This window comes from Solanum verrucosum, unplaced genomic scaffold (genome assembly GCF_900185275.1).
Source record: "Solanum verrucosum unplaced genomic scaffold, falcon-dt-bn FXZP01000062.1, whole genome shotgun sequence".
Classification (NCBI taxonomy): Eukaryota; Viridiplantae; Streptophyta; class Magnoliopsida; order Solanales; family Solanaceae; genus Solanum; species Solanum verrucosum.
The window spans coordinates 8,497,224-8,513,027 of record NW_026020477.1 but is presented as its reverse complement, the minus strand read 5'-3'; the positions used below and the strand labels follow the sequence as shown (position 1 = coordinate 8,513,027).

Below are 15,804 nucleotides of genomic sequence, written 5' to 3'. Positions count from 1 at the left end.
TCTTTTAAATTGTGGCTTGAATTTGTAACTGGTTTTCCCTTCTTGAATTTGTTCAATCCCAATGTGATTTTTGCTTCGATTTGTTTATTAAGATGATTGTACATGTGATAAAATTAATGTTGTAGATGTAGAAACTTAAAAATCAAAATCATTACCTCGATTCCTGATCAAAGTAGCAAATTTTTACTTGAAATATGGATCCAGAGTTATAGCAACAAACAACAAGTAATACTCTCCCTCTGTCCCTAATTACTTGTCCACATTTCTTTTTTTAGTTGTCCTTAATTACTTGTTTATTTTGACAAATCAAGAAAGAATAATTTTTTTTTTTACTTATTATACCCTCAATTAATTACTTTAAAAAAGTTATAACTTCTTGAAAATCTTAAGTTTTTAAGGGTATATTTGGTACGAAGGAATACATTTTCCGAAAAATGTTTTCCAATTTTCTCATGTTTGGTTGGGTTAAATATCTTGGAAAATGTTTTCTAAATCAACTTATTTTCCTCAAATTTAAGGAAAATGACTTCCCTTCAAAAATTAAGGAAAACATTTTCCAAAACTTTCCTCCAACTTCAAATTACAATTATTTTTTTGTTGAAAAAATCAATTTATTTTATCCCTACCCGCAAACCAGCCCCCCACCCCAAACACCCCAAAAAAATTAAAGCTTGTTTTGAAAAAATATTTTTTAACTTCAATTTTTTATTTTTTTACCCCACCCTCACCCCTACCCCTTAGCCCCCTACCACACCCCTCGGCCAGCCCCCCCCCCCCCCACCACCACCACCCCCCAAAAAAAATTAAGTTTGTTTTTTTAAAAATATTTTCAAGTTCAAATTTTTATTTTTTTCACCCCTACCCTCGACCACCCCCCCCCCCTCCCCCAAAAAAATAATTTAAATTTGTTCTTAAAAAATATTTTCAACTTCAAAAAAATTTTACCCTACCCCCGACCACCCCCCACCCCCACCCCACCCCCAAAAAAATAATTTAATTTTGTTTTAAAAAATGTTTTCAACTTCAAATTTTTATTTTTTCATCCCTACCCTCGATCCCCCCCCCCCCCCCAAAAAAAATATATAATTTAAGTTTGTTTTTAAAAAATATATTCAATCAAATTTTTATTTTTTCACCCCTACCCTCGATCCTTCCCCCCCCCCCCCTACCCACCCCAAAAAAAAAATTAAGTTTGATTTTAAAAAATATTTTCAACTTCAATTTTTTATTTTTTTCACCCCTACCCTTGACCCCTCCCCCTGGCTAGCCCCTCCTACTTGCCCCCCCACCCCCCAAAAAAAAAGTATTTTCAATTTCAAATTATTTTCTACTCTCTAGTAAAAATAAAAGATATTTTCTCAAAAACATTTTTCATTCATAAATCAAATACTAAAAATATTTTCTACTCACCAACCAAACATGAGAAAATAAGTCAAAAATCTACTTGTTTTTCAGGAAAACATTTTCCATGAAAAACATTTTCCTTCATACCAAACACACCCTAATTCATTACTTCATAATTAATAGGGGTGAAATGGTAAACTCACCATGTCAATAATTGTTTTCTTAATAGGTGTATTAATTCAAAAGTGAACAAGTAATTAAGAACATACGGAGTGAGTCTTACTATATTGAAAGACATTATTATCAAACTTATCCGTCATTTTTAATGCCATGTTTTTCATCTCAATATCTTCATGAACAAACAATGAATAGAAATCAATTTATGAAAAAAATAGCATGTTTTATACAATACGTCCGATCCATAGCATGCTTTATACAATAAACTATCTTAATTTCAAGCCAAAGTCTAAAAAATTAATACTTATAAACTTACCTCAAAGGGTAAACAAACTCTCATACGGTTATCTTTTCTTTTTGAATTGCCTCGAAAATCTCTCATTCTATGAAGATCATACTCCATGTGAGTATATGAGTCTATCAACACATTGCTGAATAAATTTTATAATTTTTAAAATGTAAATAAGAGTTAAGAATAAATTATTGAAATATTATATTTTTTAGGGATAAGGGTCTAAAAAATACCTCAACCTTAATTTGGTCGGATTTGTTGTTGCGATACTAAACTTTCATGAGGACCTATTACCTCCCTAGACTATTTAATACCTTATTTTAAACATATATATTTGCCCATGTGGACATAAAAAATAATGCAAAATTATAAATAATAATGTGTCCACGTGGGCACATATATACTTTTAAAATACACTATTAAATAGTTCAGGGGGTAAAAAATACGGTATTAAATAGTCTAGGGAGGTAATAGGTCCTTATGAAAGTTTAGTATCGCAACAGCAAATCCGACCAAAGTTGGGATATTTTTCAGACTGTTATCCCTATTTTTTATGTATAATTTCAAAAAGACACAAAAAAAAATGACAACTAATATGTAACAGAAAGTTAATCGGAGAGAAGTTCAACAAAAAAAATGAGCAAAAATTATGTTTCTCTTGTATTATGCTCCTAACCCCACTGAAAGAAACTTGATGTTGTCCTAGGAGTATTTTAAGTGCAAAAAATAAACATATAATATTATAAATATTTTGATAATCAGAGAAAAATATTTAAAATTATAAAATTATGTGATGTCTTTATCCAAAAACTTGCTCGAGTTTTTGTTCTCTTTCTTCATAATGGAAGTTGATTTGGAAGGGTCTAAGATGCTTCATTTAATTTTCTTTCAAGAAGAATTAACATAAATTGCTAGCTATTTTATAAAATTATCTTAAAGCCGCCTTATTTTGTATGCACATGAATTTTATAAGATAATAAATTGAATATTATTAGGACTAGCTATAATATTCCTCGATATGCTTTTCGTTTTTATATATGGAGTATAATATATATAAAAAAAACATATGACTCAATAAGCTAATGATGTTAATTGTCAATTGCTTCTTTAAATTATTCTTTATTACATATGGACAATTGTTGAATCAATCTGAAGTTATGCAGTTGGGATAGCACAATAATTGGAGATATTTTTAATACTCCTCAGGCATAAATTTTAGCTTTGGATCAAAATTTTCAACTTTAGTCGCATAAATTGAAAGTATTTTTAAATTGAACAATCTAATAAAAAAGTTACACAATACGTTTATGATTTAAATGAGAATCCTAAATCTAAAATTGGTTATCCGTATATATTTCACTACCCCACTCTCTGTCATTTTCATTCACCGCCTTGTAATTAACTTATTTTTTTAGGATGTGTTTGATAATGACAAAGAATATTAATAGATGTTTTACTGAAAAGTTACTAAACTTTATTTTGTAACATAAAAGTCATTCGATAAATGTAGTTATCTCATAAAGTTACTTAATTTTGTTTTTTTAATAAAAAAATCACACAAATAAATAACCTTTTATTTTTTTTTGCATTTATCATAAGAAAAATTAAGTCAACAATATCTATTAAAAATAACGCTCCAAGTGGTTGAATGTGTAGATGAAATGATAATAATGGAGTGACTTTAATTTTCTGTTACAAAACAAAATTAATATGAGTCCGAAATAATTGTCATTATTGAGTGATTTTTATATGACAAAATAAAATTGAACGACTCTAAGAGATAAAAGCATTAAGAAGTCGTTTGGTAAAGTGTATAAGAATAATGTAAAATATAATATATTAGTAATGCTTGTATTAGTTATGTCGAGATTTTTATTATGCAGTGTTTGGTTTGATGTACTAAAAATATCATGCATTGCATAAATTTTTTTTAAAAAATATTTGCTTACAAAAATACCCTCCACAAATATAGTCGAAAGAATGTGAAAAAGTTTTTGAGGGACAATTGTGTCTTTAATCATGCTAATTGCTAATGCATGCATTAGAACTCATGGCATTACTAATGCACAGAAATCCATAGTAATACTAATCAGGGGCGAAGCTACACCTTAACAAGGGTGGTCAGATGAATAACCTTCGTCAGAAATTTTTTGTGAGTATATATGTTAAATATCAATATTTTTGGATATATGCTAATTGTTGAACACTCTTGACATAGTAAAAAAAGATAGCCCACTAGTTAAGGTTGTTCAAATTCGCCTCGGAGGCATTTGTTCAAGCCTAAACTTAAGCATTTAATTTTTTTAAAAAGTTAAGTTCCACTTTTTAAGTAAATCCAGATTAGCAAGGTTTATTTTTTTACTTGTTCTAAAGTATGAACATCCTTGACGAAAATTTTGACTCCGCCACTGTTACTAATACACAATATAGTATATTACTAATACAAACATTAATTATACATAGATCAAAGAAGTGTAACAAACAAAATATGTATACTAATAATATATAAAAGCTAATTCATACATTATTTTAGTGTTTGATTGAACATATGATGATTGATTTTGAATTTTGATATTTGGAGGATGACAGTAGTAGTAGCATTAAGTTGTGTAACTTGGTGGAATTTCAAATGAAAATATAGGATATCCTTTCTACTTGGTCCAAAAATAATCTCATATGTTTATATTGTGCAATTATGATAAAAAAAGATACAGAATCCAACAATTTTTAGTGTTAGAATTGTCTCCATCATTACATATTTTCTCATATGGCTAAATTTACATTACACTTTCAAATAAAAAAAATATGAATATCGCTAATAATGGAACATGAAAAAAGTATACTCTAATTGAGGTACTCCAAAAAAGTATACTCTAGTTTATGTACTTAATTTCAAAGATAGCTTTTTTTAGGAGTTATAATTTTTTTTTACTTACTATATAATTTTCAGAACTTGTTCTTCTTTAACTCATTTCTTCTTTTCAACCATTTTCAATTTTATGTACTTAATGAAATTAACATAACATGATCAATTGGTAATTTATTCTTTCATATCTTTAGTTTCATTTGCTATACTAATATTTTTCATATGTGATATTATATTTGTTTATGCTATGTACTAATTACTATACAATCATGTTCTCTTTTCTTCTTTTCATGTAGAATTGAAGCAAAATTCGCATGACTTTTGACTGCATTTGAGTTGATCATGATGAGATCAATTCAACATATATATATATATATATATATATATATATATATATATATATCAATTTAGTGTTTATTTTTAATGAATAATAATTCATTTTATGAGATATATACTTTTATTATATATGTTCGAATATGTATTTATCTTTAAATAGATCAGTACTATATCTGTCACTAAAATGCATCAAATTTGTAAGATTTTCTAGCCTCGAGTTGTTACTTTTTTCTAACATAATAACTGTAAAAAATGAGATTTATTTTTACTAAAAGATATCCCATTACAAGAGTGATGAAGAGAACAACACGTAAGGGATTAGTTTTATAAAAGCATTAGCTGAAGAATAATTCCATTAATATAATAAGAAAGTCAAATTGATAAAGGAAGAAAGCATATATTTTGTTAAAGTATCATGATTTGAAATTGTTTTATTAGAAAATTGATTGTTTAAGAAAATTATTAAAAAGCAACTCCTAATTTTATACATCCATGATCTTTTCTAGTGATAAGGTATAGTGCAATTTTTTTAATTTTTTTAATTTTTTTTAATATCACAAGTTTCGACTAAATTTGAATCGCGTACTGTATGATTCATTGAGAGGGACACTTTCAATAAAATTTTCTCCATATTCAAGACTCGAAAACCAAAACTTCTGATTAAGAGTGAAACAATCTCGACTACTACTGCACCACAACTCATAGGCCATAGGCCATATCGGTGGTATAGTACAATTTTCTGTCTAATTTTCTTTATTATAGGAACCTTACATGAGATAAAATATTGACGGATGAATCTTAAAAGTGTTTTATATATCTTAACATAGTGGATTTACAAGCATTCACTTTTTAAAGTATCCCTTTTTTCAAACTTTAATTATAAATAAAGAAAAATTCTTTGAATTAAAACTTTGCATAAACAAACACACACACTACATCATAGCTTCAACGAGGTGAACTAAGTGACAAATATTTTAGCAAGAAAAGAATCTAAAATTACATAAATTAATTTTCTTTGGTGTTAGAAAGTTGTTATCTCCAAGTTTCATCGGTATTTATCTAGAATAAACTAAAGATAGATAAAATGAAAACTCTTTTTATTAGACTTACTAAGCCATCGTGTATCTCGAATTATTGTAATAGTACTACTAGTCTACTACTAATATATCTCCTCCCTTAACCCTGCTAACAAATGTTCAACGCTATCGCTTTTATGTATTGATGCATATTGAGTAATTTAATATAAATATCTTGTTGACCAAAAAAATATAAAATACAAAAGAACAATATATTGTTGACCACTATTTATGTTGGATCCTCTAACTTCTTTTCAAAGTGATGAAGAAACATTTGTATATTACATAAATTGAGTGCTGCAAAGAATAATCATCGTGTTATCATGCATTGATCTTGCAATATTTATATTACAATTAGAAACTAAGTACTACTGATATATAATTAACTCTAAGGTCATTGAACATATTCCTAATTTTTTTATGCTTATTGTAATAGCACTTTTTGTGTTTCGTGTCTTAACGTCTTTTTCGGAGTTGAATGCCTAGCTAGATGATCACTCAACTTTGCTAATTGACTATCAAAGTCAATCAACATTATTTTGTTTTAAAAAATTATTCAACTTTGCGTAGTTAGTTTCCATAGTCATCCGACTTGCCTAGATAATTTTCATGATTATTTTAGTTGGAAATACATTTTTTGATACCTATTTATTGACGTGACACTAAAATTAAAATCAATATTTAAATTTATTTATAACTCAACCCTAAGTCCGATTCAATTCTTGATCCGTCCCACCTAAAATGACTATGAAAACTAACTAGTTCGACGTTCAAGTCAATACGTATTTTTAAATGTTAGTCGAAACAACACGAGATAAAGAAATTAGACTATTATGTGTAATGATCTTAAGCTATTTGAAATGTTCCATCAAAGCGAATGTCAAAGTTATTTAGTGATTCACTGTGTGTTTTTTGAGGAAAGGGTAAAAGATGTATGTCTATACATTGAGTTACCTGTTTGATCAAATCCACCCTATGCTCTAGTCTATTTTGTTTTTGTTAATTAGTCGATACTTTTTGGTAAAATTATTTTAATTGAATGAATATCTATGACTGTATTACTAAAAAGACTAGAAACTACAAAAAAAAAAAAAAAAGAAGGTAAAAGCTTTTATGAGGGGTTGTCATGGGCTTGAGAATTGTCTTAGCCCACTTAGACACTGGATTTAGGCCCACGATGGCTTTTATTGGAATTAATAGGAAATTTTATTTTTTATTTCATATCCAAAACATGACACTATATCTATAAATACTTTTCATGTACAAGTAAAACTTGTTAAAACAGATATAAAATTTGAAATATAAAAATAAATTTTATCATCTGGATATTATTTCAGTATATGATATATATCAGGTTGACATCATTAAGGACTGAACTTCTTTCTTAAGAAATGAACCAATTTTCTATGATACTTTACCTCAGAATGATACCATTAAGGACTGAACCTCATTTTTAAGGAATGAACCAATTTTCTATGATACTTTACTAGTATATAATAGGGTATCATATTTGCTAAAAATGATATACCTCAATGATATCATGTCAATAAATAAATATATTGTGATGACATCATAAAGGATTGAAAAGTGTCAATGAAGGACCGGAGCAAACCTCAATGATACCATAATAGTATATAAATATATTATTATGGTATCATGAAGGACTGATGAGTATCTTACTGAATGATGAAGGATATACAAATATACTATGATGGTATCACAGATGATTCAGGGGGGTCTCATGAAAGGGCTGAAACAGACATAAATGATACCATTATAACATAGAAATACTATATACTGAAATAGTATCATTAAGAACTGAAGCAAACCTCAGTGATACCATATCAATATATAGATAGATTATGATTATATCATAGAGGACTGAAGTAATTCTTCAAGATACCATGCCAACATATAAATATATTTTGATGGTATCATGGGGTCTGGGGGACTAGTGAGTGACTCATTGAAGGAATAAAACAGTCCTTCATAATACCATATCAATATATAAATATAATGTAATAGTATCAATGAAAAACAAACTCTCGAGTCCTGGATTGTATCGGGGTTGGATTTCGATTTGGTGTCAGATTTGGGTTAGGATTCGAGGTCTAATCTCGAGACATGTGTTAGGGTGAAGTTCCGAATCAGGTGTTGGAGTTAAGTTTTAAGTCAAGATCGAGGCCGGATCCTAATTTAGAAGTCTCATCTCGAGTCGAGAGTTGAAATCATATCCTTGTTTGAAAGTTGAGTCTTGAGTCAGAACTCGAGGTCGAGTCTTGAGTTAGAACTCGAGGTTGAGTCTTGAGTCAGAATTCGAGGTCGAGTCCTGAGTCAGAACTCAAGGTCGAGTGTTAGGGTTGAGTCTCAATTCAAAAGTCGAGTCCCATTTCGAATGTCGAGTCCCAGATTTGGGAGTTAAGATCAGGTCCTAGGTCGGATCCCTTATCGATCGTTAAGATTGCGTCCCAATTCGAATGTCAGGGTTAGGGTTGGGTTTCAGGTCAAATGTAGGGTCCTAGATCAGAAGTCAGAGTCAGTTCCTTGGTCGGATCCTGCATCGGTCATTGATATCGCATCCCGGTTCGAGTCTTGTGGTCTGGTCGTGGTTGGTCAGTTTGAATTCCAGGTCATCCTTAGTCGATAGTTAGGGTTTAGTCCCAGATCGATTGTCGAGATTAAATCTCAAATTGATCTTTGGGTCGTATCTCGATTCGAGTGTCGAGATCGGGTCTTTAATCAATTATCGAATTTGATTTCAGGTCAGAAATTATTTTCCTAAAAAGTATTTTCTAATCTTTAGCAAAAATAAAAGATATTTTCTAAAAAAAATAAATTAAAAACCAACTTTTTTTTTTTGAAGAAAACATTTCCTTCTCACCACACTTTACAAGCTACCTAATTTAAATAATTAAACTATAATAAACCACTTAATTAAAAGCTACACGTAATGTATGATTTATTCATAGTTATGCCCAATTGTCGAAGACATACCATAGCCAAATCAACCAAAGCAACGAATCAAAGCATGACAAAATTATGCTTATTGTAATACTATTCTCCATTATTGTCTATAACGAGCTTGCACTGTTAGCTCACCATTTCAAACCTGTTTTCGCCAATTTTCTCATATACCCATTTCGTTTTTCTTGCTGTTTTTCCGTTCTCAGCTCTACAATTTTGGGGTAATTGAGTAAAGCTACAGTGGTTTCAAGTTTTTCAAACTTGCCCATTTCGTTTTTCTTGTTATTTTAGTCTTACTTGAGTGTTGTCTTGTTGAGTATATCCAGGGAAACCTTTTGGGTGTTGAAAGTTTTGTTCTTGGGAAGTTCAGATGAGAATTAAATTCCAAAATTGTTGCCCAATAGTTTCGATATAATATTGGGATCATGTACAGTGCTAATTTGACTGGTTTTGGATTGGCTGTGGCGTCTAGTGCTTTTATTGGTTCCAGTTTCATTATCAAGAAGAAGGGTCTTCAGAGGGCAGGCGCCTCTGGTACTCGGGCCAGTGAGTAATTCATTTTCTTGATAGCTAAGTGTTTTTAGGTCTAATTGTCAATAATTTATTGCTTTTTGTTGATTTTGAACTTTGTCAATGCTTCTAGTGGTGGATTCATGGAGGTTTAGTTGTGTTCCCATTCAGTTTGCCGATGTTTGTGTGTTTTCTTCTACCTTGTAGTTTTGCTGAAGTTGTTTAATATGCTCAGTTCTTTATACGTGTGTGTGTTGCAATGCATTACTTCTTGCTAAGGTTAGGAAGGTTGACCTTGCTTAAAATTATACAAACGCAAGTAGTTGTAGGTGTTTGCCCTAATTTATTTATCATATTTGGATATAACATTTAGGATAACTAGATTTTATTAGGAAAATATAAAGTTTCCATATTTGGCTAATCCTTTTCTTGGAAGAACAGGTTTTGAATTTCTATTAATTGAGGATTTCCTTCCCAATTTAGAGCATCCACAATGTAGTCTCAAGAGAGTTTTGTTTAGGGCAAAAGTAAACTTCTTTACGAGTGAATTTTGTGGGGTTATTCTCTTTATATGTTTGTACTCTTTTTTTATCTTTGTGAATTTCTCATGTTAAATTTTTTTGTATTGGTATATGTCTCTTTGTTATATTATTTATCATAGTCCAATGTTTGCTTTATTAGCTTCTTCATGACACCTGGTAATGAAGATCCTAACAATGACCACAAAACCCCTACAATCTCTCAACTAAGGCAATTTAGGTAAGAATCACAGTTAAAGTAAATGATTTATTGTAGATGACGCTAGCTAATTGGGAATAAGGTTAAAACCTTGTATGTTAGTGTACAAAAAAGAAGTGTGACATTTGGAGAATCTCTCAACTCTAAAAAACCCCCAGTTTTTCTTTATATAAAATTCTTGTAGTATTGAAATTGATTTGGGCCCAGATATGTAGAATGGATATAGTGGACTCATATAGATGACACTGACTATTATATGATCAAGTCAAAATTAGTCAATTGAAGATTGATATTTCTAACCATTTTACTGCATTACCAATTTACCATCAGCCAAGAGGCATAGTAATCAAAGTTTATAGTATATCAGATGCTGTTTCTAGATGTATGGAATTGGAGATTATGCTTGATGAATGTATTGTTCTTTCCTTCTTACTTTGAAATATCAAGTGGCAACAGACTGATGATGTTGGGTTTCTTTTATACTGGTATGGTGGTACCTGCTTTTCTGCTGTCCCCATTTTAATTTTGCGGGTGAAACACATGTTTTACACCTGAAAATTCTTACTTCATTTTTTTTTCTGCTTAAGTACAGTCTAAGACTATGTTATCCTCTGTTGGTACACCATGTTGTAGGTGCCCGACTGTAAAATAAGAGCAATGGGGTAACTCTTCCAGCAAATGTAGAGTCACAGTGAGTATTACTAATACACAATGACTGCTTATAAAAGGTGATATTGCATCTTACAAAGCAGTTATCTGTGTGGGAATAATGAAAACTTGTTCTGGAACTCAAGGAATGGAATTCGCACTTCTCTCCGAAAGGGAAGTATTGGGTGTACATTTCTGGGAAAATGAATATCAAGTTACTTATATTGGAATTGACACTTCACACTTATCATGCAAGTAAGTGTAGTCCTTGAATAATCTTGGAGAGGTTCTTGAAAATGAATTCATATTCTTCTGAATGTTGACCAGTCAGCTGCCTAGAATTTTGGTGGCAGTTATCTAGGATTAATGACATTGTTTTAGCAATCAGAGTGACTCCAGCAGCACCTGTTTAAACTTAATACCTTTGATACTTTGATAGTTACCACTTGTAGAATGGGTCAGCAATTTAAATATATGCACTCATGCTTCTGCTTCACTAAATGATTGTTGTTGGTAATTCCAAATTATTTGATCTATCATTTCCGAATAAACCGACTGCTGTATTAGGTAGTACTAATACATGTATTACAGAGAAGAAATGAGCTCAAGACATAATAAATGGATCTTGACTTTAAGAACTGAAAATGATCAGTGTAATGGATTTTTTAAATCATTCTGCACTGTAATAAGCTGAATGAATTTCCTTGACATTGTAATTTATCAGCTAGTTTCCACATTAAAAGTAGATACATCGGGCACATCTTGTAAAGTTTATATATAGAAGATGCTTTTCTGTATCAGCATTAAATAGAACTTAGTTTAAAAGCTGATTATATGAACTCTGTTGCTCTGTCTATTTGACAATGAGATATTTGTTTCTTGCTGAAGGCTCGGGTGGATATGGTTATCTACGGGAGCCTCTTTGGTGGATTGGGATGGTAACTAGTAAGTCTTGAATTGCTTCTTATTTGTCAGAGAATATGTTCCTGAATTTGTTATTCTAATATAGAGTGCAATGTTCACCATAATCCTTGCAGTGATTGTTGGAGAATTTGCAAATTTTGTGGCTTACATTTATGCGCCAGCAGTTCTTGTGACACCGCTTGGAGCTTTAAGTATAATTGTGAGGTAAATTTCCACTTGACTTTATTATTTTCTGGGAAATGGCTTATTCGGTTTTCTTCCATATAATTTGGCGCTTTGCTGCAGTGCTGTTCTAGCACATTTCATACTGAAGGAAAAATTGAAGAAACTGGGAGTATTAGGATGTCTTTTATGTATAGTAGGTTCCGTTGTCATTGTTCTTCATGCACCTCGTGAACATGATCTCAATTCAGTGGATGAAATATGGGCATTAGCTACACAACCAGGTGTGCTGATGTACTGTGCTGTATTTCCTTGAATATCATTCTTATTTGCCTTGCTGATATATCATTTTATTGATGTTCCACTCTTTGTTTTGCAGCTTTTCTTTTGTACACTGCATCAGCAGTTGCAATAACATTGGTACTAGTCTTGTATTGTGAGCCTCGCTATGGTCGGACAAATATCATGGTCTATATTGGTGTTTGCTCCATTATTGGTTCCTTGACGGTTAGTGCCTCTATTGTATTGATCTATATCCCTACAGAGTCTCTACTTCTACTCAAGAATTAAGAAAGAGAAGGAAGGAAGGGAAGAAACATGTGTCACAACCGTGCCTTAGTCTGTAGCTCTGACCTGACTGAGTTAACCGTGTAGCTAAGTTGGCAGTTTGCAAGACGCCTTATCTTTTAAAGTTAATCCGAATTCTACCTTTCTCTGTGGTGTTGGAATAGCATTATGTGACCACAAAATGGATCATATTTTTTAAGTTGTTAAGAGTCAAACTGCCCCTGGGTCCTCGATCCATTGCTAGTTGTCACTGAAGTAAAAGAGAACTTCTCATTTAGGTATAAATGGATGTATGGAACTTGAAATATTACTCCAGAGCTTTAGGGTGCTGTAACGTGTTAGCATGTCACTAGATGTCTTTTCCTGCCACTATGCTTGTACAAATGACTATTCTTTGATCTGTTATAATTTATAAGGCATCCAGGGTTGCTGTTGTTTTTCCATGACTAGTAAGTGTGTAACTCAATAAAAGATTGCAGTGCTATTACTTTATTTTATTAATTTTTGTCTTTTACATAAATTTAAAACAAGTCTTTGTTGCTAGTTGAGATAAGCTTTTATCTAGTCACATCTTGTTAGTTCGAGGTCGAGTTATTTTATGACTTCTTTATCAATCGAATTCACTATCTTATGAATAATACTCTCATGTATTTTGCTTTAAAGACTTGATAAATAACAGTTTATGAATTGGTTCCTCTCTTAAATTTTTTGTATTAAATGAGCTACTATTGCAGTTCTTTTTGCCGAACTGACTTAGAGAGGGCTTGTGTTGCCAATGAAACATGGTAAAATTATTCCGAATGAGAAGTAAAGAAAATATAGGAACTGGTCCTTCTAAATTTCTCAGAAGTACAATTGGTAAAAATTGCATGTAGCAGTCATTTTAAGCTTGTTTGTTGCTCTGTTGTAGGTTATGAGCATCAAAGCTATCGGTATAGCTATAAAGCTTACATTGGAGGGTTCAAACCAAGCTGCAAATTTTCAAACTTGGGTGTTTGTGATGGTTTCTGTTACATGTATAATTACTCAACTAAATTACTTAAATAAGGTAGACTTTCTACTTCTCCTTGTAGTATGTAGTGATGTTTGAAGTCTGAGAGTACTATTAGAATTATGCTTTTGGACTACAGTAACTTTGTTTAACTGTGTTGTTTTTGAATAAATCCTAGTTAAAGTTTGTTAGCTAGCTAGCCTTAAGTTCTAGTAATTAGTTACTCCCTTTGTCCCAATTTATGTGATATTAGTTTGACTTGGCACAAAGTTAATGCAATATGAAAAGACTTTGCAATGTTCCAAACCTACCCTTAAAAGAAATGAATTTTTAAATAGAAGAATACACTTTTGTGGACTTTTTGCCCAATAAGTGTGACCCAGCATGGGTAAAATGTTGATAATGTCATTAAACATTTGCCAAATATGGAAATGTGTCATTCTTTTTGGGACTAACTAAAAGGTAATGTATGTCATATAAACTGGGATAGGGATGAAGGTAAGATATGATTCTCTGGAGATACTCCAGGCTAGGATAATGATCATATTTTTACTGTTTTTTTTTTTAAATTTTAAGTTCCCCGTAAATGTAGAGTAAGTTGAATAAAAAAGTTCCCTTTGATAGCATTGCAGCATTTTCCTCTCAGTCTTGCTCTGTTATTTTCCGAAATCTCTTTGCTAAAAACCAACAATTGGTAAAAGAGCATTTTTCAACGCTCCCCTTATTAAATTGCCCACCACTAGATCTCCATTCTTGGGCGTGGGGTAGTGTGTGAAGAGATCTCTTTAATATGGCTTGGACAATTCTCACCACATGGGTGATCTCTTGAGCTATCTTTTGAGGTTGAGTTAGAACCAATATCCATTTCTTTTTACAAGTACAATTGTAATTGGAGAACTTATGAACCAACACTCATTGGCATTTGTTCAAATGCTTGAGCTAATAATTACAGGGATTACTATGGAAACTACATGTTATTGGATCTTGGCTTAGACTTGTAATGTAAATTGGACAAATGCCTGAATTTGGCTCTTGCAGGCATTGGACACATTTAACACAGCTGTGGTTTCTCCAATATATTATGCCATGTTCACATCACTTACAATTTTAGCCAGTGCCATAATGTTTAAGGTATTCTGAAAGTTTATGTTCGGGATGCAAGGGGGCCTTCTCTCATTTTAATTCTAATGTCATGTCTTTCTCTCAGGATTGGTCTGGTCAGAGTGTTAGCAGCATAGTTTCAGCGCTTTGTGGCTTTTTAACTGTGCTCTCTGGTACATTGGTTCTTCATAGTACAAGAGATCCAGATCCTCCTCCTAGTACAGGTAATTACACTGAGCTTGATCAGAAAAAATCCATGTGCCGTATCATTCTAGTCTGTGCAACAATGCAAAAAGGTTATGCATACTGATTATTGTGATAAAAGTTTTAGATGATACTCAGATAACTCTCTTTGTTGTTATGAAGTAGTAATAGGTGTGGATAAACTTGTCTCCTTCAGTAGATGCTCTTTTAAACTTGATAAATCTCTTTGTTGCTATGGAGCTCAAGTGCTTCTGTAGAATGAATTTCAGTTTTTTGATTGGAAATAGCCTCTCGTTCAAAGGGAATAGGATATTGTTCTCCTGTTTATGAGATGATCTGGAGATAGTGTTATCACTTTCTGTAGGTAGAGCATTAATAGAAGAAGATGACTTATCATAGTCTAGACATTCTGAATGTATATATTCTTGTTTGTTGCAGTTATTGCAACCAGAAATTTGTTGCTTTTGGGCACGTCTTTGATTAGTTTAAATATCATATATTACTTGCAGATTTGTACGCACAACTTTCCCCTCAAATATCATGGTTAATACATGCCAACGGAGAAATATGGAAGCAGAAAGAGGACAGTTTGCATTCAGAGTTTGTTGCAATAATCAGGCAGGATCATTTCAAGTAACGCAAAAGAACTTAAATGATTGGTTGGAGGCACTTCTCTATGGCTGTTCATTTCCGTCCAAAAAAAATACGTGTGCCAAATTTTGGATTTTCCGGTCATCTCCCCTTTATCAATTTCAGCTTGAGAGTGTTTTCTGTTTTTATTCTTTTGGTGAGATGTCTGATATCTGTTGATTATTCTCGGCCATTTCTATGACTCAATTTTTCAGCCTAGTTTGTAGATTTCTGGGTTTGGTGGGAACCTAGATGTAGTATAGCGGGTTAAAAA

The 15,804-nt window shown here is 31.7% G+C and overlaps 1 protein-coding gene across 1 annotated transcript; it reads left to right on the top strand.

The window, feature by feature from the left end:
* Nucleotides 1-9,120: 9,120 nt before the first annotated feature.
* Nucleotides 9,121-15,795, top strand: LOC125809481 (probable magnesium transporter NIPA6). Its single transcript, XM_049489109.1, has 9 exons — nucleotides 9,121-9,601; nucleotides 11,840-11,896; nucleotides 11,989-12,079; nucleotides 12,161-12,321; nucleotides 12,417-12,544; nucleotides 13,515-13,652; nucleotides 14,634-14,726; nucleotides 14,803-14,920; nucleotides 15,410-15,795. The coding sequence occupies exons 1-9, from the start codon at nucleotides 9,481-9,483 to the stop codon at nucleotides 15,535-15,537; spliced, it is 1,035 nt and encodes a 344-aa protein (XP_049345066.1). The 5' UTR covers nucleotides 9,121-9,480; the 3' UTR covers nucleotides 15,538-15,795.
* The last annotated feature ends 9 nt before the right edge of the window (nucleotides 15,796-15,804 follow it).